The following is a 27,408-nucleotide window of genomic DNA, read 5'->3' as shown; positions in this document are numbered from 1 at the left end:
CTGACGATTACACATGCTCCACATTCCCATTCAGACACAGTTGATCATACAAACGATTACACATGCTCCACATTCCCATTCAGACACAGTTGATCATACAAACGATTACACATGCTCCACATTCCCATTCAGACACAGTTGATCATACAAACGATTACACATGCTCCACATTCCCATTCAGACACAGTTGATCATACAACGATTACACATGCTCCACATTCCCATTCAGACACAGTTGATCATACAACGATTACACATGCTCCACATTCCCATTCAGACACAGTTGATCATACAACGATTACACATGCTCCACATTCCCATTCAGACAGTTGATCATACAACGATTACACATGCTTCACATTCCCATTCAGACACAGTTGATCATACAACGATTACACATGCTCCACATTCCCATTCAGACACAGTTGATCATACAACGATTACACATGCTCCACATTCCCATTCAGAAACAGTTGATCATACAAACGATTACACATGCTCCACATTCCCATTCAGACACAGTTGATCATACAACGATTACACATGCTCCACATTCCCATTCAGACACAGTTGATCATACAACGATTACACATGCTCCACATTCCCATTCAGACACAGTTGATCATACAACGATTACACATGCTCCACATTCCCATTCAGACACAGTTGATCATACAACGATTACACATGCTCCACATTCCCATTCAGACACAGTTGATCATACAACGATTACACATGCTCCACATTCCCATTCAGACACAGTTGATCATACGATTACACATGCTCCACATTCCCATTCAGACACAGTTGATGATAAAAACGTACACTCGAAAACCTTATATACAATCACTTTTTTTTATTCCGTTTCTCTCAGTACAGAAATATTTATCTTCATAACATTCTTTAGGCATTTCCAGTTGGCAGCATTCTTTGTATTTATTTGTTTCTAAGTGGCATAAAAGGTGTACAAATGCTTATTTAGGACTGGAGCTATTATATACACCAAACAGATCAGCGTTCCACCTTTCTCAGATAATATTCAACTCTCAGAACAAGCTATGGGTGTACTAATGGACACTTTTACACAGCTCAAATAAATACCACTCATTCAAAGATGGCACACCAGGTCACGCCAACACCACATCCAAACTGAGAAAATGAAAAATAATCACTAGAAAAATCGGCCTAAACATTTCTTTTAAATGAATTAAAACAAAATGAGATATTTTCACATCTGCTTAGAGTCAAGAACAAAATATAAGCTGAGGAAAAAGATAAGTGCCATGGACTAAATATATCCTTATTTTCTTTTTTACCACAGACACAGCACAATGCACTAGTAATGCCTTTAAGAGGCCATCAACATCTTTCCTTTTTTCTTTACAGTGACTTTCAGTTACTGCTACACCCAGGAAAAAAAGTTCACCTGATTAAGATTAAAAATGTTACTTTTGATATTTCAGTTTTTTCTTTCTTGTATAAGTCTCAATGCAAAGGTTATGCCTAGTTATTTACATCTGTTTTGAATGCTACTAGCCCATTATCACACTGAGTGCAATTGCAACTCAAGACAGCAATAATGTGAAATGTGTCTAGGTAAATGTAGGTTAAAGATAGAAACTGGTTAAAAATGTAAAAAGACAACTGCCAAAACAATACGATTTACAGATAATAACTAAGTGAGTATATGTAGTTTGTTTGCGGCCACTGCTCAAATTACAATTGCAGATTTTTTTCTAATTAAAAAAACATAAGATTTCCGCCATAATTATTACCACGCATCATCACACTTCAAACTTAAAAAGGTGTTTTTACAAGGTGAATAAATTACAATGGTCTACAACATGCAAAAAAACAGTGAGCTCCCACCTCTCAAGCCCTAGGGTTAACCATCACTAGTTTACAAACAGGTACAGGACAGCTCACCCTGAAGTCAAAGCATGTCATACATTTCTATACCGTCAATGGTGAAAACATGAGCTTGATTATAGACGTAAACTATCCCTTTAAGGCAGGCACAAACACAAAAGCATCAGGCTCTTCACAAAGTCTGACACGTAACATTAACACACACAGAAAACAAAACCCACAGGCTGCAGAAGCAGACTGGAGACGACACGTGATAACAATGTTTTAAAAAAGAAAAAGAATAAATAAACATTCAATAAAAGGACAAACTTCGTATTTGGCAGGTATGCACACAGTGTCTGTCAAAAAACAGAATCACTTGGGGGAAAGGAAAGTTCCAGAGTCCTCTTCTTCCTCTTCCTGGGAAAGCACCAATATTACTGTATGAGGGTGTGGCCTTGTGATGTCACACTGGTTATGATGGGCGGTGAGGCAGTGGAAGAAGACTCCTCTATCGGCTTGACGACCTGGCCTTGGGTATGTGAAAGGACCCTAGCCTACCAGAGGCCTAGGAAGAGATAAGGGGTTGGACTTGTTGTGTGCAGTACATTATTCCCTATGGGCTTGTTCCCCCACCCCGCTTGTTCCCCTGCCGGACAGCTGCGCCCCTCTGGCTACCGGATCCTGGTGAACAGGTTCAGAACAGATACAGACTCCTGCAGAGGAAGAGAGCAGGGGTCAGATCTCTAAAACACTACAATCCTCTATATCAGCGGAGACAGTGGTTTTGCTTATTGGGTTGTTATTGGTAACAAAATCATTTAAAAGGTAGACTTTATATGGGGCACAGGCAGCACAAAAATCTATGTCCCCAATCAATATGAGGTGTCTGGCTACCTTGGTGGACCTCATCTTGCTGAAGACGTTCCAGAAGCGCAGCGTCTCGTCTCCGGCTCCTGTGACGATGGCCTCTCCGTCTGGGGACATGGCCAGGTAAAGCACTCTGTAGGAGTGGCCTGTGAGTTTGGCCACCTGTGTGAGGGAGGGGTACTTCCACACCAAGATCTGGTTCTGGGAGTAGCCGTGTGTGCTTACCTGGAGGTAAAAAGGATTTTAGTCACAAATGTTTAGGAGTCAAAATGATTTCCTTTAAAAAGGGCCTGTCTTTGTGCCAAATTAATGGAAAATATCACATTTCATACACATTTTTGTTTCCCACAGAATGACCCTAAAAAGCCGCCCCTACCTACGTACCAGTTCGTTGGTGTGCTTGGACCAGGCCAGGTTGCAGACCTGGGAGCCCGTGTCGGTGCACTGCAGGGGCTGGCCTGTCAGGGTGTTCCAGAAGCGGATGCAGCGGTCGGCAGTGCCCCCTCCAGACGCCAGCAGGCCATGCTGATGGGGGGACCAGGCGATGGCCTTCACTGCTGCCAGATGCTCCGTGTACTGCTGCACCGGGAGAACGCTGGAGTGGTTCCATACCAGCAGCTATGGGGAGGGATTGTTATTTTTCTGGGAAGTTAATGCCATAGGATAAGGATATAAGCAGGAGTGTACAATAGCTATTCAAGAGGTTTGTGTTTGTCCTGTAATCCCCCTGAGGCCAGTAGCTGGTGGTCTGTGCTGTGTGTACCTTGTTGTCATTTCCCCGAGGCCAGTAGCTGGTGGTCTGTGCTGTGTGTACCTTGTTGTCATTTCCCCGAGGCCAGTAGCTGGTGGTCTGTGCTGTGTGTCCCTTGTTGTCATTTCCCCCTGAGGCCAGTAGCTGGTGGTCTGTGCTGTGTGTACCTTGTTGTCATTTCCCCCTGAGGCCAGTAGCTGGTGGTCTGTGCTGTGTGTACCTTGTTGTCATTTCCCCCTGAGGCCAGTAGCTGGTGGTCTGTGCTGTGTGTACCTTGTTGTCATTTCCCCCTGAGGCCAGAAGCTGGTGGTCTGTGCTGTGTGTACCTTGTTGTCATTTCCCCCTGAGGCCAGTAGCTGGTGGTCTGTGCTGTGTGTACCTTGTTGTCATTTCCCCGAGGCCAGTAGCTGGTGGTCTGTGCTGTGTGTACCTTGTTGTCATTTCCCCCTGAGGCCAGAAGCTGGTGGTCTGTGCTGTGTGTACCTTGTTGTCATTTCCCCCTGATACCAGTAGCTGGTGGTCTGTGCTGTGTGTACCTTGTTGTCATTTCCCACTGGGGCCAGTAGCCGGATGGTCTGTGCTGTGTGTACCTTGTTGTCATTTCCCCCTGAGGCCAGTAGCTGGTGGTCTGTGCTGTGTGTACCTTGTTGTCATTTCCCCCTGAGGCCAGTAGCTGGTGGTCTGTGCTGTGTGTACCTTGTTGTCATTTCCCCCTGAATTCCTATCGGATCTTGTAGTCATAGCAGATAATATTCTAATTTTTGGTGACTTTAACATTCACATGGAAAAGTCCACAGACCCACTCCAAAAGGCTTTCGGAGCCATCATCGACTCAGTGGGTTTTGTCCAACATGTCTCTGGACCTACTCACTGCCACAGTCATACTCTGGACCTAGTTTTGTCCCATGGAATAAATGTTGTGGATCTTAATGTTTTTCCTCATAATCCTGGATTATCGGACCACCATTTTATTGCATTTACAATTGCAACAAATAATCTGCTCAGACCCCAACCACGGAAGATTAAAAGTCGTGCTATAAATTCTCAGACAACCCAAAGATTCCTTGATGCCCTTCCAGACTCCCTCTGCCTACCCAAGGACGTCAGAGGACAAGAATCAGTTAACCACCTAACCGAGGAACTCAATTTAACCTTGCGCAATACCCTAGATGCAGTTGCACCCCTAAAAATTAAAAACATCTGTCATAAGAAACTAGCTCCCTGGTATACAGAAAATACACGAGCTCTGAAGCAAGCTTCCAGAAAAATGGAACGGAAATGGCGCCACACCAAACTGGAAGTCTTCCGACTAGCTTGGAAAGACAGTACCGTGCAGTATCGAAGAGCCCTCAATGCTGCACGATCATCCTATTTTTCCAACTTAATTGAGGAAAATAAGAACAATCCGAAATTTCTTTTTGACACTGTCGCAAAGCTAACTAAAAAGCAGCATTCGCAAATGGAGGATGGCTTTCACTTCAGCAGTAATAAATTTATGAACTTCTTTGAGGAAAAGATCATGATCATTAGAAAGCAAATTACGGACTCCTCTTTAAATCTGGGTATTCCTCCAGGGCTCCATTGTCCTGAGTCTGCACAACTCTGCCAGGACCTAGGATCAAGGGAGATACTAAAGTGTTTTAGTACTATATCTCTTGACATAATGATGAAAATAATCATGGCCTCCAAACCCTCAAGCTGCATACTGGACCCTATTCCAACTAAACTACTGAAAGAGCTGCTTCCTGTGCTTGGCCCTCCTATGTTGAACATAATAAACGGCTCTCTATCCACCGGATGTGTACCAAGCTCACTAAAAGTGGCAGTAATAAAGCCTCTCTTGAAAAAGCCGAATCTTGACCCAGAAATTATAAAAAACTATCGGCCTATATCGAATCTTCCATTCCTCTCAAAAATTTTAGAAAAAGTTGTTGCGCAGCAACTCACTGCCTTCCTGAAGACAAACAATGTATACGAAACGCTTCAGTCTGGTTTTAGACCCCATCATAGCACTGAGACTGCACTTGTGAAGGTGGTAAATGACCTTTTAATGACGTCAGACCGAGGCTCTGCATCTGTCCTCATGCTCCTAGATCTTAGTGCCGCTTTTGATACCATCGATCACCACATTCTTTTGGAGAGATTGGAAACCCAAATTGGTCTACATGGACAAGTTCTGGCCTGGTTTAGATCTTATCTGTCGGAAAGATATCAGTTTGTCTCTGTGAATGGTTCGTCCTCTGACAAATCAATTGTAAATTTCGGTGTTCCTCAAGGTTCCGTTCTAGGACCACTATTGTTTTCACTATATATTTGACCTCTTGGGGATGTCATTCGAAAACATAATGTTAAATTTCACTGCTATGCGGACGACACACAGCTGTACATTTCAATGAAACATGGTGAAGCCCCAAAATTGCCCTCGCTAGAAGCCTGTGTTTCAGACATAAGGAAGTGGATGGCTGCAAATTTTCTACTTTTAAACTCGGACAAAACAGAGACGCTTGTCCTAGGTCCCAAGAAACAAAGAGCTCTTCTGTTGAATCTGACAATTAATCTGGATGGTTGTACAGTCGTCTCAAATAAAACTGTGAAGGACCTCGGCGTTACTCTGGACCCTGATCTCTCTTTTGAAGAACATATCAAGACTGCTTCAAGGACAGCTTTTTTCCATCTACGTAACATTGCAAAAATCAGAAACTTTCTGTCCAAAAATGACGCAGAAAAATTAATCCATGCTTTTGTTACTTCTAGGCTCGACTACTGCAATGCTCTACTTTCCGGCTACCCGGATAAAGCACTAAACAAACTTCAGTTAGTGCTAAATACGGCTGCTAGAATCCTGACTAGAACCAAAAAATTTGATCATATTACTCCAGTGCTAGCCTCCCTACACTGGCTTCCTGTTAAGGCAAGGGCTGATTTCAAGGTTTTACTGCTAACCTACAAAGCATTACATGGGCTTGCTCCTACCTATCTTTCCGATTTGGTCCTGCCGTACATACCTACACGTACGCTACGGTCACAAGACGCAGGCCTCCTAATTGTCCCTAGAATTTCTAAGCAAACGGCTGGAGGTAGGGCTTTCTCCTATAGAGCTCCATTTTTATGGAATGGTCTGCCTACCCATGTGAGAGACGCAGACTCAGTCTCAACCTTTAAGTCTTTACTGAAGACTTATCTCTTCAGTAGGTCCTATGATTAAGTATAGTCTGGCCCAGGAGTGTGAAGGTGAACGGAAAGGCTGGAGCAACGAACCGCCCTTGCTGTCTCTGCCTTGTCGGTTCCCCTCTTCCCACTGGGATTCTCTGCCTCTAACCCTTTTACAGGGGCTGAGTCACTGACTTACTGGTGTTCTTCCATGCCGTCCATGGGAGGGGTGCGTCACTTGAGTAGGTTGAGCCACTGACGTGGTCTTCCTGTCTGGGTTGGCGCCCCCCCCTTGGGTTGTGCCGTGGCGGAGATCTTTGTGGGCTATACTCGGCCTTGTCTTCGGACGGTAGGTTGGTGGTTGTAGATATCCCTCTAGTGGTGTGGGGGCTGTGCTTTGGCAGAGTGGGTGGGGTTATATCCTGCCTGTTTGGCCCTGTCCGGGGGTATCATCGGATGGGGCCACAGTGTCTTCTGATCCCTCCTGTCTCAGCCTCCAGTATTTATGCTGCAGTAGTTTATGTTTCGGGGGGCTAGGGTCAGTCTGTTACATCCGGAGTATTCTCTTGTCTTATCCGGTGTCCTGTGTGAATGTAAATATGCTCTCTCTAATTCTCTCTCTCTCTTTCTTTCTTTCTCTCGGAGGACCTGAGCCCTAGGACCATGCCTCAGGACTACCTGGCATGATGACTCCTTGCTGTCCCCAGTCCACCTGGCCATGCTGCTGCTCCAGTTTCAACTGTTCTGCCTGCGGCTACGGAACCCTGACCTGTTCACCGGACGTGCTTGTTGCACCCTCGACAATTACTATGATTATTATTATTTGACCATGCTGGTCATTTACGAACATTTTAACATCTTGACCATGTTCTGTTATAATATCCACCCGGCACAGCCAGAAGAGGACTGGCCACCCCTCATAGCCTGGTTCCTCTCTAGGTTTCTTCCTAGGTTTTTGGCCTTTCTCAGGAGTTTTTCCTAGGGAGTTTTTCCCAGCCACCGTGCTTCTTTCACATGCATTGCTTGCTGTTTGGGGTTTTAGGCTGGGTTTCTGTACAGCACTTTGAGACTTCAGCTGATGTACGAAGGGCTATATAAATAAATTTGATTTGATTTGATGCCAGTAGCTGGTGGTCTGTGCTGTGTGTACCTTGTTGTCATTTCCCCCTGAGGCCAGTAGCTGGTGGTCTGTGCTCCACTTGAGGCCGCAAACTTCCTGTCGGTGTCCCTGGAGACGGCGTTCTGACTGGAGGGGCGGGGCTCGGATGTCCCTCTGCAGGATAACCCTGTCACGACTGCCAGACGACAACTGGTCGGCATTCCACGCCAACGCACCTAGAGAGAAATATTTTGCAAAAAATATTAAAACAGCTGAAATGCAGTCAGTTTTCATAGTTTTCTTTTGACTAAAGGATGAATATTTAATGATGAAGCCATAGCAATAGAATTAGTAAATATTATATTCTATGGTTTCAGCACTACCGTTCCTCTGACTCAGAGGAGAAGCTCTCCTCTTCTCTCTGTAGGACAGCCAGCCTCCTCCTACTCACCCACTCTGGCTGTGTGTCCCTCCAGTACTGACAGTTTCTTCCCTGCTGCTGCGTCCCAGATCTGTACATAGCCCTTATGAGTCCCCACCGCTACTAAGTTCCCCTTGAGAAACCACACACACACACACACACACACACACACACACACACACACACACACACACACACACACACACACACACAGAAGAGTACAATAACCGGACACACATGGTATCAGAGCATATCCATCACACCCCATGAAGCGTATAGAGCCAGGACTACAGAGCCCTGGAGGTATAGGGTAAACTGTAAATAAGGGGTGAACATGACAACACGTAGGAGTTAAAGCACACAGACTCACCCTCTCTGACCAGCCCACTGACGTGACAGAGTCCCCTTCCACTGACAAGTCACACAGACGCGTCACCTGAAGACCAAAAGACACAATCCATAGATTGTCAATTTCCAACTCACATCATATGACAGAGTTTACGAGAGAGAGGCATTTGCGATAAACGGAGACAGTGTCACTGATTTCAGTGTGATAACACACAAACATTCACACACACACACACCTGGCTAGTGCAGGCGCTCCAGAGGTAGACGCAGGTTCCCAGGCCGACACTGAGGACGTTGAGGGAGGACCAGTCCACCAGGTTGAGGTAGAAGTCATCCTGCAGCTCCGGAGCATCAAGCACCTTGAAGGGGATCTTAGAGATCTTACGCGTGGGTTTCCTAGGCGACCGTAACAGCTTCTGACTACAAGGAGGGAGATAAGGAGACAAGACGGATGACTCATTCAATGTGACACAGAAAAGACTCATTATAATGGAATGAGAGGAGAACTAGAACGCCACTGTTAGCCATATAATATAAAACCAATGCATAAGTGAAAGTGGTGGATACCTGTTGCTGCTAACAGGAGACAAGGAGTATGGAGACACTGTGTTGCCATCCTCGGGTAGAGATCGTTTGGCACTGACAGAATACTGTAAACACAAACAACTGGCATATTTAGTATCAAAGGTAAACATGTTGTACGACTAACACAAATTAAAACTGCAGCACACACAATACACTACCCCTGGTAGCTTTGAAAAAGACGCTATTCCAACAGAATGTATAAGGGCCTATGTTAAGTACACTGAAGAGGCTCCTCTTGGCGGGGGTGGAGGGCTGGAGGCGGCGGTCCTCTGACTGGGGGTCCTGGACCTTCTCTATGCCTGCCCCCAGCAGCTCGTTCTTCAGTAGGGCAGAGTACGCCAGGCCGTCCGCTAGAAGGAGGGAGGGATATGTTCATCTCAATTTTAATGGGTATGAATGAATGAATGAGTAAAACAGAATGAATGAGTAAAACAGAATGAATGCACACTACAGAAACACAAAAAATTCAACAGAGTCAAGAGGCTTACCTTTGCTAGTGTCTGTTGTGCCATCCTTTGTCTTCCTGTTCTGATTGTGAGACTTCTCATTCTCCTACACAACAACATTAACAGTGACTAATATGTAGAGACAGGAGAGGAGCGCTTTATTGGTTTATAGTTAATCCATGAGGTGCTCTTTGATCATGGGGTGAAATACTATAGATGATTTGATGCTGGATAGTAAACAATGCCGGAAAAGCCTTTGCAACCAAACTTCCAGAAGTAATCAAGGCACTCTCATGTAGTGGAACAATTTTAAAAGCCTTTATCGTTTAATGCATAGCAAAAAATGTTAAATGCACCGACATGGTGCAGCTACAACACCCTTCATTAGGGTGACAGAAAACAGAAACCCAGCAAGTGACACGATCAACACAGATATAAAACTTGAGACACAAAACAAAATCCCAAAGTGCATTGCGGGGGGACTCACGTTGATGCGGTGGAAGTTGACGCTCCAGTTGGCGCCGGCGCGGGAGGGGATGAAGCGGTCGCCATGTTTGCTTGGTGACGACAGGGGGGAGTTGGTGGGTGTCAGGGCTCGTACTGTATCTATGGCCTTCTTCATGGGGAGAGAGAGGGGGATACAGGGTCAGAGAGGGACTCGTCCACAGAGAGGAAAATGTAACCACGAGAGATTAGAAAATGACAATCATTGCACATTAATATCTCATGAGATCCGCAGAGCCCAAGCGAGATAAACAATTAACTAAGGGGATTTCGTGATTCATGGATGAGGTGTTCAATAGAGATACAATTAAAAGGAATACTCTAAGATGTAGCCTATGCCTATTTTCTAATGGGTTTCCACAGGGAGAGAGGAGGGGTGAAACTTGACGTAAAGTAAACAGGAAGGGTCAATCAGAGAGGTGGTTTTAATGCAGACAAAACATCAGGGGACCTGACAGAGCGACTAATTGAATAAAACCGTAACTTTTAGACTTCACACACTGTTGGACAACAAAGCTCTCGTGTCACACATTAGACACCCTCTTTAGTCTTCACAAAGCAGTTTTGTTATTAAACATGTAAGGGAGGAGCCAGTATCAGATTATTGTCAAACTAATCTGAAAAAATCTATATAGTCTTTGTTCAGTAGCTATCAACTTCAAACACTGACAGTGTGTTCTGCTTAGGCTAAATGTATGTATGATATAGTTTAGCAAGAAAATAATACACAGACTGGTTCTCTAGGACAGCCTACTGGTACACCTGACCTACTTTCAGGGGATTTGTATCTCTGGATAGATGACCATACGCTACATCCCATCAACTTACTCTTGAAATCCCTGAACATTATGCTGTGAGCTGAGTGTGCCAACCAATTCAGACAAATACATCTAGATGTTGGCATCTATGAACATCATATGCCATCTCAATACTGAATGATATTGTGCAACACAAGCCAATCCAGAATAATACACAACTTTTATTGAGTCTATGCACTTACTAAAGGGCTGGCGTTCTCGTTCTGGATGTTGATCTGCCTGAGCAGCCGACACTCATAGTCCTGGTCCATGTCTGTAAAGGAGCACATTTACATTTCAGTCATTTAGTGAACACTCTTATCCAGAGCAACTAGGGTTAAGTACCTTGCTTAAGGGCACATCTACAGATTTTTCACCTAGTCTGCACGCGGATTTGAACCAGCAACCTTCTGGTTACTGGCACAATGCTCTTAACTGCTAGGCTACCTGCCACCCTACAACAGGGATGTAGTAGGCCAACTCATTATTTGGACACTGTAGCAAACATGTTGCTACAAAATTTGAGCTTCTATTGGACAAATGCAGGTAGGTCGCTCCTCATTTTGTTCCGTTTCCCTCTATAAATTCACCCCAGAAAAGATACAGCATGGATATAACTTCACAAACATTGTCATCTACACAGATCCTCAAAAATATATTGTTTTTTATTTAACTAGGCAAGTCAGTTAAGAACAAATTCTTATTTATAATGACAGCCTTGATAACCGCCTCGTTCAGGGGAATAACAACACATTTTCACCTTGCCAACTCAGGGATTCGATCCAGCAACCTTTCGGTTACATGCCCAAAGCTCTAACCACTAGGCTACCTGCTGCCTCTATGACAGTGGTTCCCAACCAGGGGTACTTTGCCTGTATCCACAGGGGGTACTTGGCCTACTGGTAAAATTGACTTGAATTCAGCAGTACTCCTGGCAGAGAAAAAATAACTTGGTGGTACAGTAGCCCAAAAAGGTTGGGAACCACTACTATATGATACTGCGTGGTGTATATAAACTCAACACCTCAGATTCATGGCACTGCTTTGACTTATGGAAACTGTACCTAACTATTGGGGTCGTTTTGTGTGGAGACTTGACCAGCTGGTTCACTAATCTCGATTTATCTTCTGTCGTGCTTGTTGTGTATATAGTATCATCAGAAACCTGTTGACATTGCTTATTGATGTCATGACCTGTAAACTTAGCCCATTGACAGAAGGCCTCAGAACGGGTGAACATCACTTCCATCCCATAACTAACACTACGCTTGTCACGTTCATGTATCTCGATGAAGGAATGGAAATATGCAGATTTCTTGGAATTTCGTATTAGAGCTCTACTAGTCTGCTCAATAAATACTAATCGATGTTGTAGACAGCTAACGTTAGCTAATTAGTCGACAAACCTGAGTGCTCGTTGCACTAGCTAGCTACAAAGCTAACGTTAGCTAGTTAGGCATTAATAGCTAGCTAACGTAGTACAAGACAAGAGAGCAAACGTGAGCGCCACTTTTAAACACCATTAGATAAGGCCACTGATAGTAGCTAGACTACCATTAGCACGCTGAATAGGCTAAAAGTTAGCACTATCTAGCTAACGCTAGCTATTGTGATTGTTTATCTCCAAACGTTCGAACTTGTTTCTCACACAATTATTTTTCAGATTGACCTACCGTGCAGCGTCGTCAAATACTCTCAGTTATACACCAAGTTTGAGACTGTTTGTTTGGCGAGATTTTTTGAAAAATAAATCAATTTTATTTATTCTCTAGCCCAGACAGAGACAAAATTTTAGACCAACAAATCGAACAAACGCTCGACGCGATTCGCAAAGCAACATGGGAATGGCGCGGTGACGTCACTGTTTTTGAATCACACATTTTACGTCGTCAAGGGAACAGAGGGTTTCCACTAGTTAGCACAGCCACAAAGTCACCGCTTAGCTTTTCGGTCCGGATAGGGTTAAGCATTACATTTACTTTTTAGTCATTTAGCAGACGCTTTTATCCAGAGCGACTTACAGTAGTGAATGCATACATTTCATACATTTATTTATTTATTTATTTATTTATTTCTGTACTGGCCCCCCCGTGGGAATCGAACCCACAACCCTGGCGTTGCAAACACCATGCGCTACCAACTGAGCTACAGGGAAGGCCGCATAACGTTAGAAGTATGGTTAAGGTTGGGGTTAGATGTAAAATCAGATTTTATGAAGAGAAATGGTAGAAAAATTAGTTTTTTTTACTTTGTGTTTGTGGTAACGAAGACTGACTACCAGGCAGAAGGGCAGGCAGGGAGGTAAAACCATTGACCACAGTTTCTAAACCATCTTTGATGAAACATCTTTAAGAGGACAGTACTGTGCTAAAGATATTTACCATTGATAACCCAATCATAAAAAATGTAATTACTTTGAAGTGAAACTAAGAAGAAGGAAGAAGCACCATTATGGGATAGGTACAGTTGTATTATTGACTGTATGTTTTGTTTATTCCATGTATAACTCTGTGTTGTTGTATGTGTCGAATTGCTATGCTTTATCTTGGCCAGGTCGCAGTTGCAAATGGGAACTTGTTCTCAACTAGCCTACCTGGTTAAATAAAGGTGAACTAAATAAATAAATAACAGTTGAGACATTCCATTGAAAGCTAATAATGGGCTCGTTTGAGTGGTAAGGCTAAAGCAACCGACCGTAGCCGAAAGTCGAGGAGTGAAGTCGACGGGAGGTGATCTGCAACATAAAACGTTTTCTTTATAATGTCGAAATAAACATGTCTTCAACCCCCATATCACACACTCATAAACTGAAATCATATGTGTGTTCATTATATAATCAATTGAGAGAGAGCCACAAATATCACACCAATTTGTATATATCCCAGGTAAATTGGTTTCTGTTAGTGATGGGTCGTTTGCTCTTGTAGGTGAACGTTGGGAGCCGGCTCACATATCAGAAGAGCAAAATATATTTATAAAAAAATTAAGATACAAATAATCAAAATACTTAAATGAATAGAATTAACTAATTAAAAGAACGAACAAAATATATAGGCCTTAATGCTCAAGCGCACACACATTCGTTCTGACCGTCTGTTCAGACTAACAGCCTCACCTGTTGTTCCTGTCAGTCAGACACGCAGTGTCAACCAATGAACCAAAGATGCGTGAGGGAGAGCCGAGACGACTCACAGTCACACACTTAGCAGACGAGGAGAGAGAGGAAGGACAGCTGTGAAAACAACAGCTGGAAAATGAGTCTGAAGCACAGTAGCATTTGGATGCATTTTAATAAAAAAGACAATGTAAGAGCACAGTGTAGAATTTGCCAAAACAAAATCTCATATAAAGCCGGTTCTACGCACAACCTACACCGGCTTATGCGAACTGTGCACCCAACTGTGAAGCTAGCTGTAGCGGAGCTTCGAGCAACTAGCGGGCCTGCTAGAGATAGTGGTGGAGTCGGTATCCACTCAGTCAAGTAGGCCTACTCCGTGACCCACAGCAAAGCAGTCTTCTATGGACCAGATATCACTTCTTTGAAGATTTTTCGATGTCTAGCTGTCTTCTGGAACTGCTTTGAGTTCTGCGACAGACACCTCTGAGAACTTGGCAGAGGAACTGTTGGGAGTGGCCAGAGAATGGCAAGTAGATGGAAAAGTGGTCTGTTGTGTTGGCGACAATGCAGCTAACTTAACCAAAGCCATGAAAATCTTAAAATGTACCCATCATCCATGTCTTGACCACACAATCAACCTGACTGTAAGAGATGCTCTGAAGGCGATGAAGCACACTGTGGACAAAGCTCTACAGGAGCACAGTAGGTGCTGAAAAACTAAAGTCTACACAACGTCAGATGGGGATGCCTGAGCTGAGGCCTCAACAAGACTGCACTGTGGAATTCAACATTTTATATGTTGAAGCAGTTTCTTGAGTCAAAGGATGCCATCATCTCTACCCTGGCCATTGTCAATGCACCTGTTGATGCTCTGACCCAAGAGGATTGGGAGGTGGTGGAGGAGGTGTGCAGAGTCCTGGAACCCTTTGAGCAGGTCACTGTGGAGATCAGTGGAGAGAGGTACAGTAAGCAGTTATTACTACATCATTATTTAATCCAGTATTATATATATGTATATGAGCAGTAGATGAGAATGTCGAATCAGTAGACAAAACATGAACCTGAACTAATAAGTTACTGTTCTCTCTTTTCAGCTATGTGACAGTCTCAAAAGTGATACTCCTGTGTAAGGGTCTGCAGCGAATCACAGCCAGCTGCCAGAGAGAAGCAAACAGGACATGTAGCAGAGTTGATGGACACCCTATGTTCATCAATGGACAGAAAGTTCCACAGAATGGAATATAATCACGTGCTATTAGAAACCGCTGCACTTGACCCCAGGTTTAAGAAGTTAGCCTTCAGTAATGCCAGAGCGATTGATGAGGCTCTTCAAAGAATAACCTCAGCAGCAGGGAGGGACAGCCCCAGCAGTCAGCTGGCTCAGGCACCAGGGCAACAGGAAGAAGAGGGATCAGATGGAGCAGAAGCACCAGCAGTAGTGCCACAAACATCTGCTGTTTGGATGCTGTTTGACGAGACTGCAACTGGGGATGCAGCACGAAGGAATCCTTCAGCAGATGCCATAATGGAGGTCCGATCCTATTTGGAGGAGCCCCTCCTCTAAAGATCTGCAGATCCTGTGAACTGGTGGAGGAACAAGGCCTCTGTCTGCCCACGGCTTACTAAAGTCATGACAGGGAGACTCTGCATAGTGGCCACATCCTTTCCCTCTGAGAGAGTCTTCTCGAAAACGGGACAACTAATTACTGAGAGAAGAAACTGCATCAGCCCCTCGAAAGTGAGGCAGCTTGCATTTCTGAATGCAAATCTCTCATAAAAGCTAAATATGGTCAGCATTGCTGTGTGCTGCTGGTTATACCATGGCAATAAAGAAGAGAGAGAATAAAGGGACCAGTTTAATGTTTTAAGTGGGATGCTGCAGTTTTGCACATTGTTATTTATTTTTCTTTGATATGGTGCAATATTACATTTACATTTACATTTAAGTCATTTAGCAGACGCTCTTATCCAGAGCGACTTACAAATTGGTGCATTCACCTTATGATAACCAGTGGAACAACCACTTTACAATAGTGCATCTAAATCTTTTAAGGGGGGGGGGGGTTAGAAGGATTACTTTATCCTATCCCAGGTATTCCTGAAAGAAGTGGGGTTTCAGGTGTCTCCGGAAGGTGGTGATTGACTCCGCTGTCCTGGCGTCGTGAGGGAGCTTGTTCCACCATTGGGGTGCCAGAGCAGCGAACAGTTTGGACTGGGCTGAGCGGGAACCGTGCTTCCTCAGAGGTAGGGGGGCCAGCAGGCCAGAGGTGGATGAACGCAGTGCCCTTGTTTGGGTGTGGGGCCTGATCAGAGCCTGAAGGTATGGAGGTGCCGTTCCCCTCACAGCTCCGTAGGCAAGCACCATGGTCTTGTAGCGGATGCGAGCTTCAACTGGAAGCCAGTGGAGAGAGCGGAGGAGCGGGGTGACGTGAGAGAACTTGGGAAGGTTGAACACCAGACGGGCTGCGGCGTTCTGGATGAGTTGTAGGGGTTTAATGGCACAGGCAGGGAGCCCAGCCAACAGCGAGTTGCAGTAATCCAGACGGGAGATGACAAGTGCCTGGATTAGGACCTGCGTCGCTTCCTGTGTGAGGCAGGGTCGTACTCTGCGAATGTTGTAGAGCATGAACCTACAGGATCGGGTCACCGCCTTGATGTTAGTGGAGAACGACAGGGTGTTGTCCAGGATCACGCCAAGGTTCTTAGTACTCTGGGAGGAGGACACAAGGGAGTTGTCAACCGTGATGGCGAGATCATGGAACGGGCAGTCCTTCCCCGGGAGGAAGAGCAGCTCCGTCTTGCCGAGGTTCAGCTTGAGGTGGTGATCCGTCATCCACACTGATATGTCTGCCAGACATGCAGAGATGCGATTCGCCGCCTGGTTATCAGAAGGGGGAAAGGAGAAGATTAATTGTGTGTCGTCTGCATAGCAATGATAGGAGAGACCATGTGAGGATATGACAGAGCAAAGTGACTTGGTGTATAGCGAGAATAGGAGAGGGCCTAGAACAGAGCCCTGGGGGACACCAGTGGTGAGAGCGCGTGGTGCGGAGACAGATTCTCGCCACGCCACCTGGTAGGAGCGACCTGTCAGGTAGGACACAATCCAAGCGTGGGCCGCGCCGGAGATGCCCAACTCGGAGAGGGTGGAGAGGAGGATCTGATGGTTCACAGTATCAAAGGCAGCAGATAGGTCTAGAAGGATGAGAGCAGAGGAGAGAGAGTTAGCTTTAGCAGTGCGGAGAGCCTCCGTGACACAGAGAAGAGCAGTCTCAGTTGAATGCCCAGTCTTGAAACCTGACTGATTAGGATCAAGAAGGTCATTCTGAGAGAGATAGCAGGAGAGCTGGCCAAGGACGGCACGTTCAAGAGTTTTGGAGAGAAAAGAAAGAAGGGATACTGGTCTGTAGTAATAATATTCTATTATGCTGTTCAGATTTTATTTGTTTTGAATTGTTACATTTATATGCACTTTGTTTATATACATTAAAAAAGTTATAATTTAAATGCACATGTGTAATAGCATCCTACTTCTTTACATTTATTTCAATTTGTGGGATGTTGCAGTTTTGCAAATTGTTATTTATTTTTCTTTGATATGGTGCAATATTATATTATGCTGTTCAGATTGTATTAGTTTTGAATGGTTAGATATATATGCACTTCGTTTATATACATTAAAAAGTTATACTTTAAATGCAAATGTTTAATAGCATTCCTTTTCATAACAAACCAATGCATTTTTAAATACATTGTGGTTAAGGTAGAGTATGATTTCATTTAATAATTTAATTAGAATTGTTTTAACACCAATCATAGTCAAACTATCGCAAACTGTTTGATTTGAAAAAATACAAACATATGTTTTTTTAAAGAGCCGTTTGGGAGCCAAAAGAGCCGTCTCTTTTTGGTGAGCTGAGCCGAACGAGCCGGCTCTTTATGGTGAGCTGAGCCGAACGAGCCGGCTCACTGAAAAGAGCTGGAATGCCCATCACTAGTTTCTGTTTCAGTCATGTCTTTGGTCATGTTTGAGTGGGTCAAACAAAAACACCCTAATGTTTGGTTGACTGCTCCTACAGTTTTGCTTTGGTACTACAATTTAACTGTTTCCCGGCCCAGAAAGACAATTTCCATACACGGCCACATAGAGAAGTCAGTTACCTCAGAAGTTAGCTCATAGCTAGCTAGCTAAGTTAGCCACACAATGCTACCGTTGCTAGTTAGCTTGTTGTACCTGGTGTTGGCACTTGTTGACTCGTGGTGTCGTGCCAGTCCCCGCTTCACTGCCATTACCAGCCTGTTGATCCAGCATTACCACTCCCTAGCTTGGAGTGATCACGGAGCTCAGCGGTCCTGTAGGCTACCTCACAACACCGAGACAGACAGTCCACGCTTGACAATGCCAGTCAGATAGCTTCATATGGGCAGGAGTTTAAAGCCCGGACCTTGATAAATATTTAGGCGGGAGTCTCGAACCCAAAGCATGACGGTATAACTTTATAAGTATAATAAGTATAACTTTCTCTCGAAGCATCTGAAGCCAATACAGAGGCAATTGAAGCATACACAGAAACAAACCAAAACAAAAAACTTTTTGTTGAACATGCTCAAGTGGCTGCACAGGGTAGCAGCTCTTGCACTCACTGTCAGAAATTCAAACCAAGAGCATTGAAATCTCAACTTGCGGGCTTCGGGGGCGAGCCTCCGGATTCTCATCAGATGAGTCTGCCACACAGATCAATGATCATTCCAAACGCTCCAGGTCTAAAAACGTGTTTCGCTCCCTTCGTGATCCACCGCCCAATAAACGCTATTGCTCATCCTCACCTTGTCACAAATCTCAAAACACTGAGATGTGCAAGGAGATTAAGTCACCAGACAGCCTTCCCTGTGGCTCAGTTGGTAGAGCATGGTGTTTGCAATGCCAGCATGGTGTGTGCAATGCCAGGGTTGTGGGTTTGATTCCCATGGGGGACCAGTACAAAAAACAAATGCATGAAATGAAATGTATGCATTCACTACTGTAAGTCACTCTGGATAAGCGTGTCTGCTAAGTGACTTAAATGTAATGTATGACAACCATGAGTCTTCCCTTGAGCACATCCTGGCCAGGCTTCCTTTGCTGGTACCAACCCCTACCTCTGAATGCAGCATGGTTGTTGAATCACATGACACACAAGAGCCTCCCACTCTTATGAACACTCTGAGGATGATGCTACGTACCACAGCTCTAACATCGTCCAGTCCCAGTCTGCTGGCCTGGCAGTGACGGTCAACTGGAAAATATCCTTGTCTGAAATATTTGAGAGGGCAAGCAGGAACCTCAATGTGGAACATGCACCTACTGCCATGGTGTCCACAACCCTGTTTTATTCAGTTCTTCAAAGACTGAGACATCGTATGGACAAATAATTTGCTTCGCTTGTTCTGCCTGATTCTGTCCATCACAGTTCAGACCAAGAGCTGCCTAACAAACGATGCAGGACATCTGATCGCTTCCTATGCAGGACACATGACAGCACTGCTTCAGCCGCTAGGCTTAGCAACTCAGCAGCAGTACTGGCCTTTAAACAGAAGGAGCTGCATGAACCCCCCTCTGCAAACTATGATACTGAGACCTTGAATGAATTGTATACAGTTACAGACCTGCTCAGATGGTTGGGAAATATTTGGCAACACAGTGTGTGGCACGGCGCCACCTATGGTTAGTTCAGTCTAAGCTCCCTGACAGAGACGGTTCCACTGGTAGGTGTACCCATAACACCTGGCCAGACATTTGGCCCAGCAGTGGCCCAACTCCTCCAAGTGTCTAAGGAAGACAGAAGCACAGATGAAGCTTCAGCACCTCATTCCAAAGCCTACAATGCATCAGCCAGGGAAACCTTTTCTCCCGTCCCAGGGTCCCAACCGGGATGCCAAGAAACCAGGCTCAGACTAATGCTGCTCAGGACTGGAGGAAGAGACACCCTCAGCCCTACCGAAGATGTAGAGCGCAGCATCGCCCAAGAGGCAGAAGTGCTCCATGTGCAGGCCACATCCCCTCTGCACCACAGCATGCAGAGCCTCGATCCTGATGAGACCGACTATCTAGCGCATCACCGTTTCCTCGAGCACCACCTTTCCAGCTGGAAAAGGTCAATGGCCAACAAATGGGTGTTACGCACTCTAACACAAGGCTGCGCAATACAATTTTGTCAGCGACACCCACGCTTCAGGGGTGTCTTGAAAACAACAAGAGGTAGTTCCAGCGCAACAACAAAAAATGGTGGATGCCTCTGTCCGATCCTGGACCTAAGGTGCCTGAATCGTCATCTTTCAGCACTTCCCTTCAAAATGCTGCCGATCAAAACCATCCTTAAGTCAGTACAATCAGGTGATTGGTTCACCACAGTGGACCTGAAAGATGCATACTTTCATATCCCCATACTACCAGCACACAGAAAATACCTGAGATTTTCCATCGAAAAATGTGTTTTTCAGTTTTGCGTTGTACCCTTCAGCCTTTTGCTCGCCCCTCGCACTTTCACAAAGTGCATAAGCCCAGGACTAGCCCCCCTTCTCCAAGCAGGAGTCAGGGTCCTGAACTACTTAGATGACTGATTAATATGTGCAGAGTCACAAAGCCTTGGCACACACATCCATGGCCTCACATCACCTCTCCGACTTGGGATTACAAATTAACATAGAAAAGAGTAATCTAGTCCCCACTCAGTGTGTGCACTTTGGGCTTGACACTGGAAACCCAAATAATGCAAGCAACAGTCTCACCAGAAAGAGTGGTATCTTTGACAAATGTCTTTCACCATTCAATCTAAGAAAATAGGTGACAGTTCTAGAGAGTCAGAGGCTCCTTGGCCTCCTTGCTGCTGCAGTCCATGTTGTACCATTGGGCGTGCTCCACATGCTGCCAATACAGCGCTGGTACAACAGACACAATCTATGTCCCAGAAGGGACAAACACAAAAAGCTGACAATTTTAATTAGCTGCTAGAGAGCAATACAATGGTGGCGCTTAGCACTTCAAACTTCCAGTGGAGCTCTCCTAGGCACAGTTCACAACCGGGTGACTTTGACCACATACGCCTCCCTACAGGGATGGGGAGCAGTCTTGAACCAGTCATTGTTCCATGGTGTATGGTCAGCACCATGGATAATGACCTACATCAACATACCGGAGCTCAAGGTGGTTCACCTTGCACTCCGGTACTTCCTCCCAGTACTGCGAGGACAACATGTTCTCATACTGACAGACAAGACAATCGTGGTTGCACACATCAACCGCCATAGTGGACTGAGGTCAATGGCCCTGCACCAATGATGTATATAAACCTGTCACAGCTGTCTTCAAGAATGGACCTAGGCGCAGCAGGTATGTGGATACTCATGTTTTTTAATTTAAAAAAAAGGAGTAAAGTATCCACTGGACAAAAAAACAATAACGACGACGACAGCAACAGTCTTGCAGGCACATACAACGCAGTGCAAGGACAACTACCCACAACCCCAAAGAAAAACACACACTCCTATATAGGACTCCCAATCAAAGGCAACTCAACACACCTGCCTTCAATTGGGAGTCCAATCACCCACACAACATTTAACAAACACAAACCCCCTGCCACATCCTGACCAAGACTAACACAATTACGCCCTCTGCTGGTCAGGACGTGACAAAACCCTGGATTACTGATGCTATGTATTGGCCATTGAGAGGCTTTGAAGCCGCCGGTCGGCCATATTGGCACTCCTCAGTAGGAGCAGTCCTCCATAGGAATTAATGGAATTCTACACTATTTCAATTAAACGTTTCAAGGCCAAAATTACATTAATTTAAGTATTTTTGTTGTTGTAGTGGGAACAGTGATTTTAATAATCTCTAAAAATGGTAGTTTAACAAAAATGTTTTTATATAATCTTTCATTTGAAATGTTTATGTTTAGCGCACATAATATCATTTAAAAGTAATATGCATTAAGACGTCTGTAATATAACACATGTAATGTATACATTAATAAATGCATTTCTAAAGCTTCCCAATTTTTTTATAATCTTGGGGGAGTGCCAAGATGGAGACGCGGTAGATTCAACACAGCGCCCCCTACAAGTTATCTAGTGCATATATAAATTAGGGATGCACGATATACTGGTAAACATATCAGAATCGGACGATATTAGGTAAAAATGCCAACATCGGCAACGGCCCAATGTCTAGTTTAACGCCAATGTGCAAAACCGATGTCAAAGTTGACGTGCATACCTATATAATGTTGGTACATGATGTAATGACACCAGGTCAAATTTTGCGCTACACGTGCAACACAGCATTCCTAACCTAGAGCACAATGTCTGTTGTGTGGATCGAGCATTCAACAAGTCGAGCAGTCATTTGAAAGAGTAAGAACATTTCAGTGAGACAACTCAAAGGCAACATTCATAAACGCCAAGATAATGGAATTCATTGTCCTTGACAATCAACCGTTCTCTGTCGTGGGTGATGTTGACTTTCGCCGACTGGTCAAGCACCGGTACACACTACCAAGTTGGTGCTATTTTTCAGATGTTGCCGTACCGGAGTTACACAGTATTACTATTAGCGTCACTGCTATTAGCTTCACGACTGACATTTGGATCAGCGATGTCAGCCCCATGAGCATGCTGAGTCTGACAGCACAATGGGTCGTCGTGGATTTCCAACTGAGGAAAGCCGTATTGTATGTTCAAGAATGTGCTGTTTGTCATACCACTGCTGCCATTTCAATTGCATTTGAGAACATGTGTGAAACATGAACACACTAGCTCCATTCGAACAACTGACTCGGGAAATAAGCTAATCAACTGCACCTGCAGCAGACGTGATACCCTCTGTCATAGCATTGAAATGCCTGCTAAACAAAACTGCTGACACAGGCTGTGAACATGCGATTCGGTGTCATTCTCTCTGAGCCTCTTTACTGTGTCGCCACCATGCTCAATGCTAGGTACAAGGACCACTACTTCGATGCAGACAAGAAACAGGGTTTACGTGAAATCTTACAGACACAGCTGGACAAGATGGAAACGGACACAGTGACAGTGCGCACCGAGGAAGCGGACCAATGACAGAAGAGGCCACGGACAGACAGAGCTGAAATTTCACTGCTTGACATGTATGATGAAATCCTGGTTGAGAATGAAACGACTGAACAAATGAACAACGAAACAGCACAGCAAGTAAGTGAAAGAAATAGGTTTAGATTATGTTTTACTGGTAATGGGGACATAAGTAAATGCCAACAAAATAACTTTTTGGTCAGTGTGGTGTGGTGTGTGTAACCTTTATTTAACTAGGCAAGTCAGTTAAGAACAAATTCTTATTTACAATGACGGCCTACCCTGGCCAAACCCGGACGACGCCCTGGCCAATTGTGCTCCGCCCTATGGGACAATCACGGCCGGATGTGATACAGCCTGGATTCGAACCAGGGATTGTAGTGACACCTCTTGCACTGAGATGCAGTGCCTTAGACCGCTGCGTTCCATGTATGTGTGTGTTAACTATTTAACTGTACTAGAATGCTTCTAAGGCCGCAAAAATGTTAAATATCGGTTAGCGGTATAGTTTTTTGGGGGGCAAGGAAAATATCAGATATCGGTATCGGCCAAAAATGTCATATTGCTGCATCCCTAATATAAATAATTTCACTGCACCAGGTAGAAAGTGAGCTACTGCTTTGGGCAAGCAGACACCTTACATCCCTCAGAGCAATACACCCACCGTGGTTGGAGAATCAGCCAGCAGACCTTCTCTCCAGAGGAGGCCCTCTTCCTTCAGACTGGAGGACACATCCCACAGTAATGGAGATGATCTAGGCTCGATTCAGAAGGGCCATCGCCGTCTGCTCGCATCACAAGACTCAACCCATTGTCCTATGTGATTCTCAATAAAGGGTCCAGCAGGCCCACTCAGGGTCGATGCCCTATCACACAGATGGCTGCTGTATGCGCTTCCACCAATTCCCTTGCTCCCTCAAGTATTGAGGAAGATTAGTCTCGAGAGCGCGTCACACCCACAACATCACTGGTTTTCAGACCTTGTACAGCTCTCAACCATGGGAACTCCCTCTTCGAGCGGACCTGTCACAAGTGAATGGCAAGCTTTGGCACCCCAAACCCAGCATACTGAAGTTGTGGGTGTGGCCCCTGAATGTGGCTGCCTTGTAGCTCCAGGATTGCCCTCCAAATTTGGCCCTCGGATGGTTTTATTTGGCCCCCCTGTCACGTCCTGACCATAGTAAGATGTTATTTTCTTTGGTAGAGTAGGTCAGGGTGTGAGAGGGGGTGTTTTTCTATGTTTTGTATTTCTATGTTCAGGTTCTAGTTTTGTATTTCTATGTTGGGTTTGTTTGGGATGATCTCCAATTAGAGGCAGCTGGTCCTCGTTGTCTCTAATTGGAGATCATACTTAAGCAAGGTTTTTTTTTCCACCTGGGTTTGTGGGAGATTCATTTTGAGTTGTGTATGCTTCACCTCTGCGTCCCGATTTTTTATTTTTTTTGTCATTCAGTTCATTTATGTATTGCATAGTTTCACAGTATAAATTAAATGTGGAACGACACACACGCTGCACTTTGGTCCGCTCATTCCTACAACAACCGTGACACCCCCTGGGCAAAAATAAATTCATTGTTGGACATAAAATACTCTAAAAACACCAGGAAATCTGCTCCAATTGATTTGAATTTTGTAATCTGTTCCCAAGTATTCCCAAGCAAAATAGAGATGTGATCATATATACTGAACAAAAATATAAATGACATATAAAGTCTTGGTCCCATGTTTCATGAGCTGGAATAAAAGATCCCAGAAATGTTTCATAAGAACAAAAAGCTTATTTCGCTCAAATTTTGTGCACAAATTTGTTTACATCCCTGTTAGTGAGCATTTCTCATTTGCCAAGATAATCCATCAACCTGACAGGTGTGGCATATCAAGAAGCTGATTAAACAGCATGATCAACACACAGGTGCACCTTGTGCTGGGGACAATAAAAGGTCACTCTAAAATGTGTAGTTTTGTTACACAACACAATGCCACAGATGTCTCAAGTTTTGAGGGAACGTGCAATTGGCATGCTGACTCCGGGAATGTCCACCAAAGCTGTTGCCAGATAACTTAATGTTAATTTCTCTACCATAAGCCACCTCCAAAGTCGTTTTAGAGAATTTGGCAGTACGTCCAACTGGCCTCACAACAGCAGACCACGTGTAACCACGCCAGCCCAGGAACTCCACATCCGGCTTCTTTACCTGCAGGATCATCTGAGACCAGCAACCTGGACAGATGAAACTGAGTATTTCTGTCTGTAATAAATCCCTTTTGTGGGGAAAAACTCATTCTTACAGTTTATATAAGGAAATCAGTCAATTTAAATAAATTAGGTCCTAATCTATGGATTTCGCAGGGGTGCAGCCATGGGTGGGCATAGGCCCACCCACTGGGGAGCCAGGCCCACCCATGGCTGCACCCCTGCGAAACCCATAGATTAGGACCTAATTTATTTATATTGACTGATTTCCTTATATGAACTGTAACTCAGTAAAACCATTTAAATATATTTTTGTTCAGTATATACAAAGGTAAGCAAGGTTTGAAACGATTCTGTTTTAGTCACATATCTGTTTGGGATTCTTGCGGTCAATTTGCAGTCTACACATGATTTGTAATTATGTTTCGGCCCCCTGACCATCCACTCATGAATGAAACGGCCCGTAGCTAAATCTAGTTGATGATGCCTGCTCTATGCGAACCCTGTATTCCTACAAGTGAAATGTGTTCAGGAAGTGTTGTGTCGACCATGCAGAAATGTCACCTTCCTGCCCAATTTCTGTCATTTTTACTTTCCTCCAGGACCTCATGGCTGCAGGAAAGGCCACATCTACATTGAACGTGTATATGGCAGCCAGCTCTATGGGTCATGACCAGATTGCAGGTGCAACATCAGGGCACACCCTCTAGTATCATAGTTAGTTAAAAGGTGCACCCCAAGGCTCCTTCAGTACCCCTCATGGGAGTTCACTACGATCACTTATGAGCCCACTGAGCCCTGTCTTCACCTGAGCTACAGTGCCTTTAAAGTATTCATACCCCTTGACTTATTCCACATTTTGTTGTTTTCCAGCCTGAAATCAAAATGGATACAATTTGAGTGTTCTTTCTCACACAATACCCCATAATGACAAAGGGAAAACATGTTTGTGTATATGTTAGGAAACTTTATTGAAAATGAAACACAGAAATCTCTCATTTACATACAATGCAGTCAGAAAGTATTCCCCTTGAATTTTTCAACATTTTGTTACGCTACAGCCTTATTCTAAAATGGATTCAATTCTTTAATGAAAAAAGCAAAAACAGGTTTAGATATTTTTGCAAATGTTTGAAAAAAACCCTGGAAATATCTCATTTACATAAGTATTCAGACCCTTTACTCAGTACTCTGTTGAAGTACCTTTGGCAGCGATTACAGCCTCGAGTCTCCTTGGGTATGATGCTACAAGCTTGGCACACCTGTATTTGGGGAGTTTCTCCCATTGTTCTGTGCAGATCCTCTCAAGCTGTCAGGTTGGATGGGGAGCGTCGCTGCACAGCTATTTTCAGGTCCTTCCAGAGATGTTTGATCGTGTTCAAGTCCGGGCTCTGGCTTGGCCACTCAAGGACATTCCGAGACTTGTCCTGAAGCCACTCCTGCGTTGTCTTAGCTGTGTGCTTAGGATCATTGTCCTGTTGGAAGGTGAACCTTGACCCAGTCTGAGGTCCTGAGCGCTCTGGAGCAGGTTTTCATCAAGGATCTCTCTGTACTTTGCTCCGTTCATCTTTCGCTCAATCGTGACTAGTCTCCCAATCTCTGCCACTGAAAAACATCCCCACAGCATGATGCTGCCACCACCATGCTTCACCATAGGGATGGTGCCAGGTTTCCTCCAGATGTGACTCTTGGCATTCAGGCCAACGAGTTCAATCTTGGTTTCATCAGACCAGAGAATCTTGTTTCTCATGGTCTGAGAGCCTTTTGCAAACTCCAAGCGAGCAGTCATGTGCCTTTTACTGAGGAGCGGCTTCCGTCTGGCCACAGATCTGTGCCCAACACAATCCTGTCTCAGAGCTCTACGGACAGTTCCTTCAACCTCCTAGCTTGGTTTTGGCTCTGACATGCACTGTCAACTGTGAGACCTTATATAGACAAGTGTGTTTCTTTCCAAATCATGTCCAATCAATTGAATTTACCACAGGTGGACTCCAACCAAGTTGTAGAAACATCTCAAGGATGATCAATGGAAACAGGATGCACCTGAGCTCAATTTTGAGTCTCATAGCAAAGGGTCTGAATACAAAAATGTATACATACCTGTTTTTGCTTTGTCATTATAGGGTATTGTGTGTAGATTGATGAGGAAAAAAAATATTTCATCCATTTTAGAATAAGGCTGTGACA

General features: G+C 44.6%; 1 protein-coding gene across 1 annotated transcript; it reads right to left on the bottom strand.

Annotated features, from left to right (window-relative positions):
- Positions 1-841: 841 nt before the first annotated feature.
- Positions 842-12,669, bottom strand: LOC115157414 (fizzy-related protein homolog). Its single transcript, XM_029705640.1, has 13 exons — positions 12,493-12,669; positions 11,023-11,093; positions 10,006-10,134; positions 9,561-9,624; positions 9,292-9,422; positions 9,055-9,137; positions 8,724-8,907; positions 8,510-8,575; positions 8,170-8,272; positions 7,770-7,954; positions 3,103-3,336; positions 2,746-2,943; positions 842-2,564 (listed from the first exon to the last, which is right to left on the bottom strand). Exons 2-13 carry the CDS (start codon positions 11,089-11,091, stop codon positions 2,523-2,525), a joined length of 1,488 nt encoding a protein of 495 aa, XP_029561500.1. The 5' UTR covers positions 11,092-11,093; positions 12,493-12,669; the 3' UTR covers positions 842-2,522.
- Between the last annotated feature and the right edge of the window lie 14,739 nt (positions 12,670-27,408).

Source organism: Salmo trutta, chromosome 21 (assembly GCF_901001165.1).
Source record: "Salmo trutta chromosome 21, fSalTru1.1, whole genome shotgun sequence".
NCBI classification, from domain to species: domain Eukaryota; kingdom Metazoa; phylum Chordata; class Actinopteri; order Salmoniformes; family Salmonidae; genus Salmo; species Salmo trutta.
Note: the sequence above shows the minus strand (reverse complement) of the source record. Positions and strands in the feature narration are given on the sequence as shown.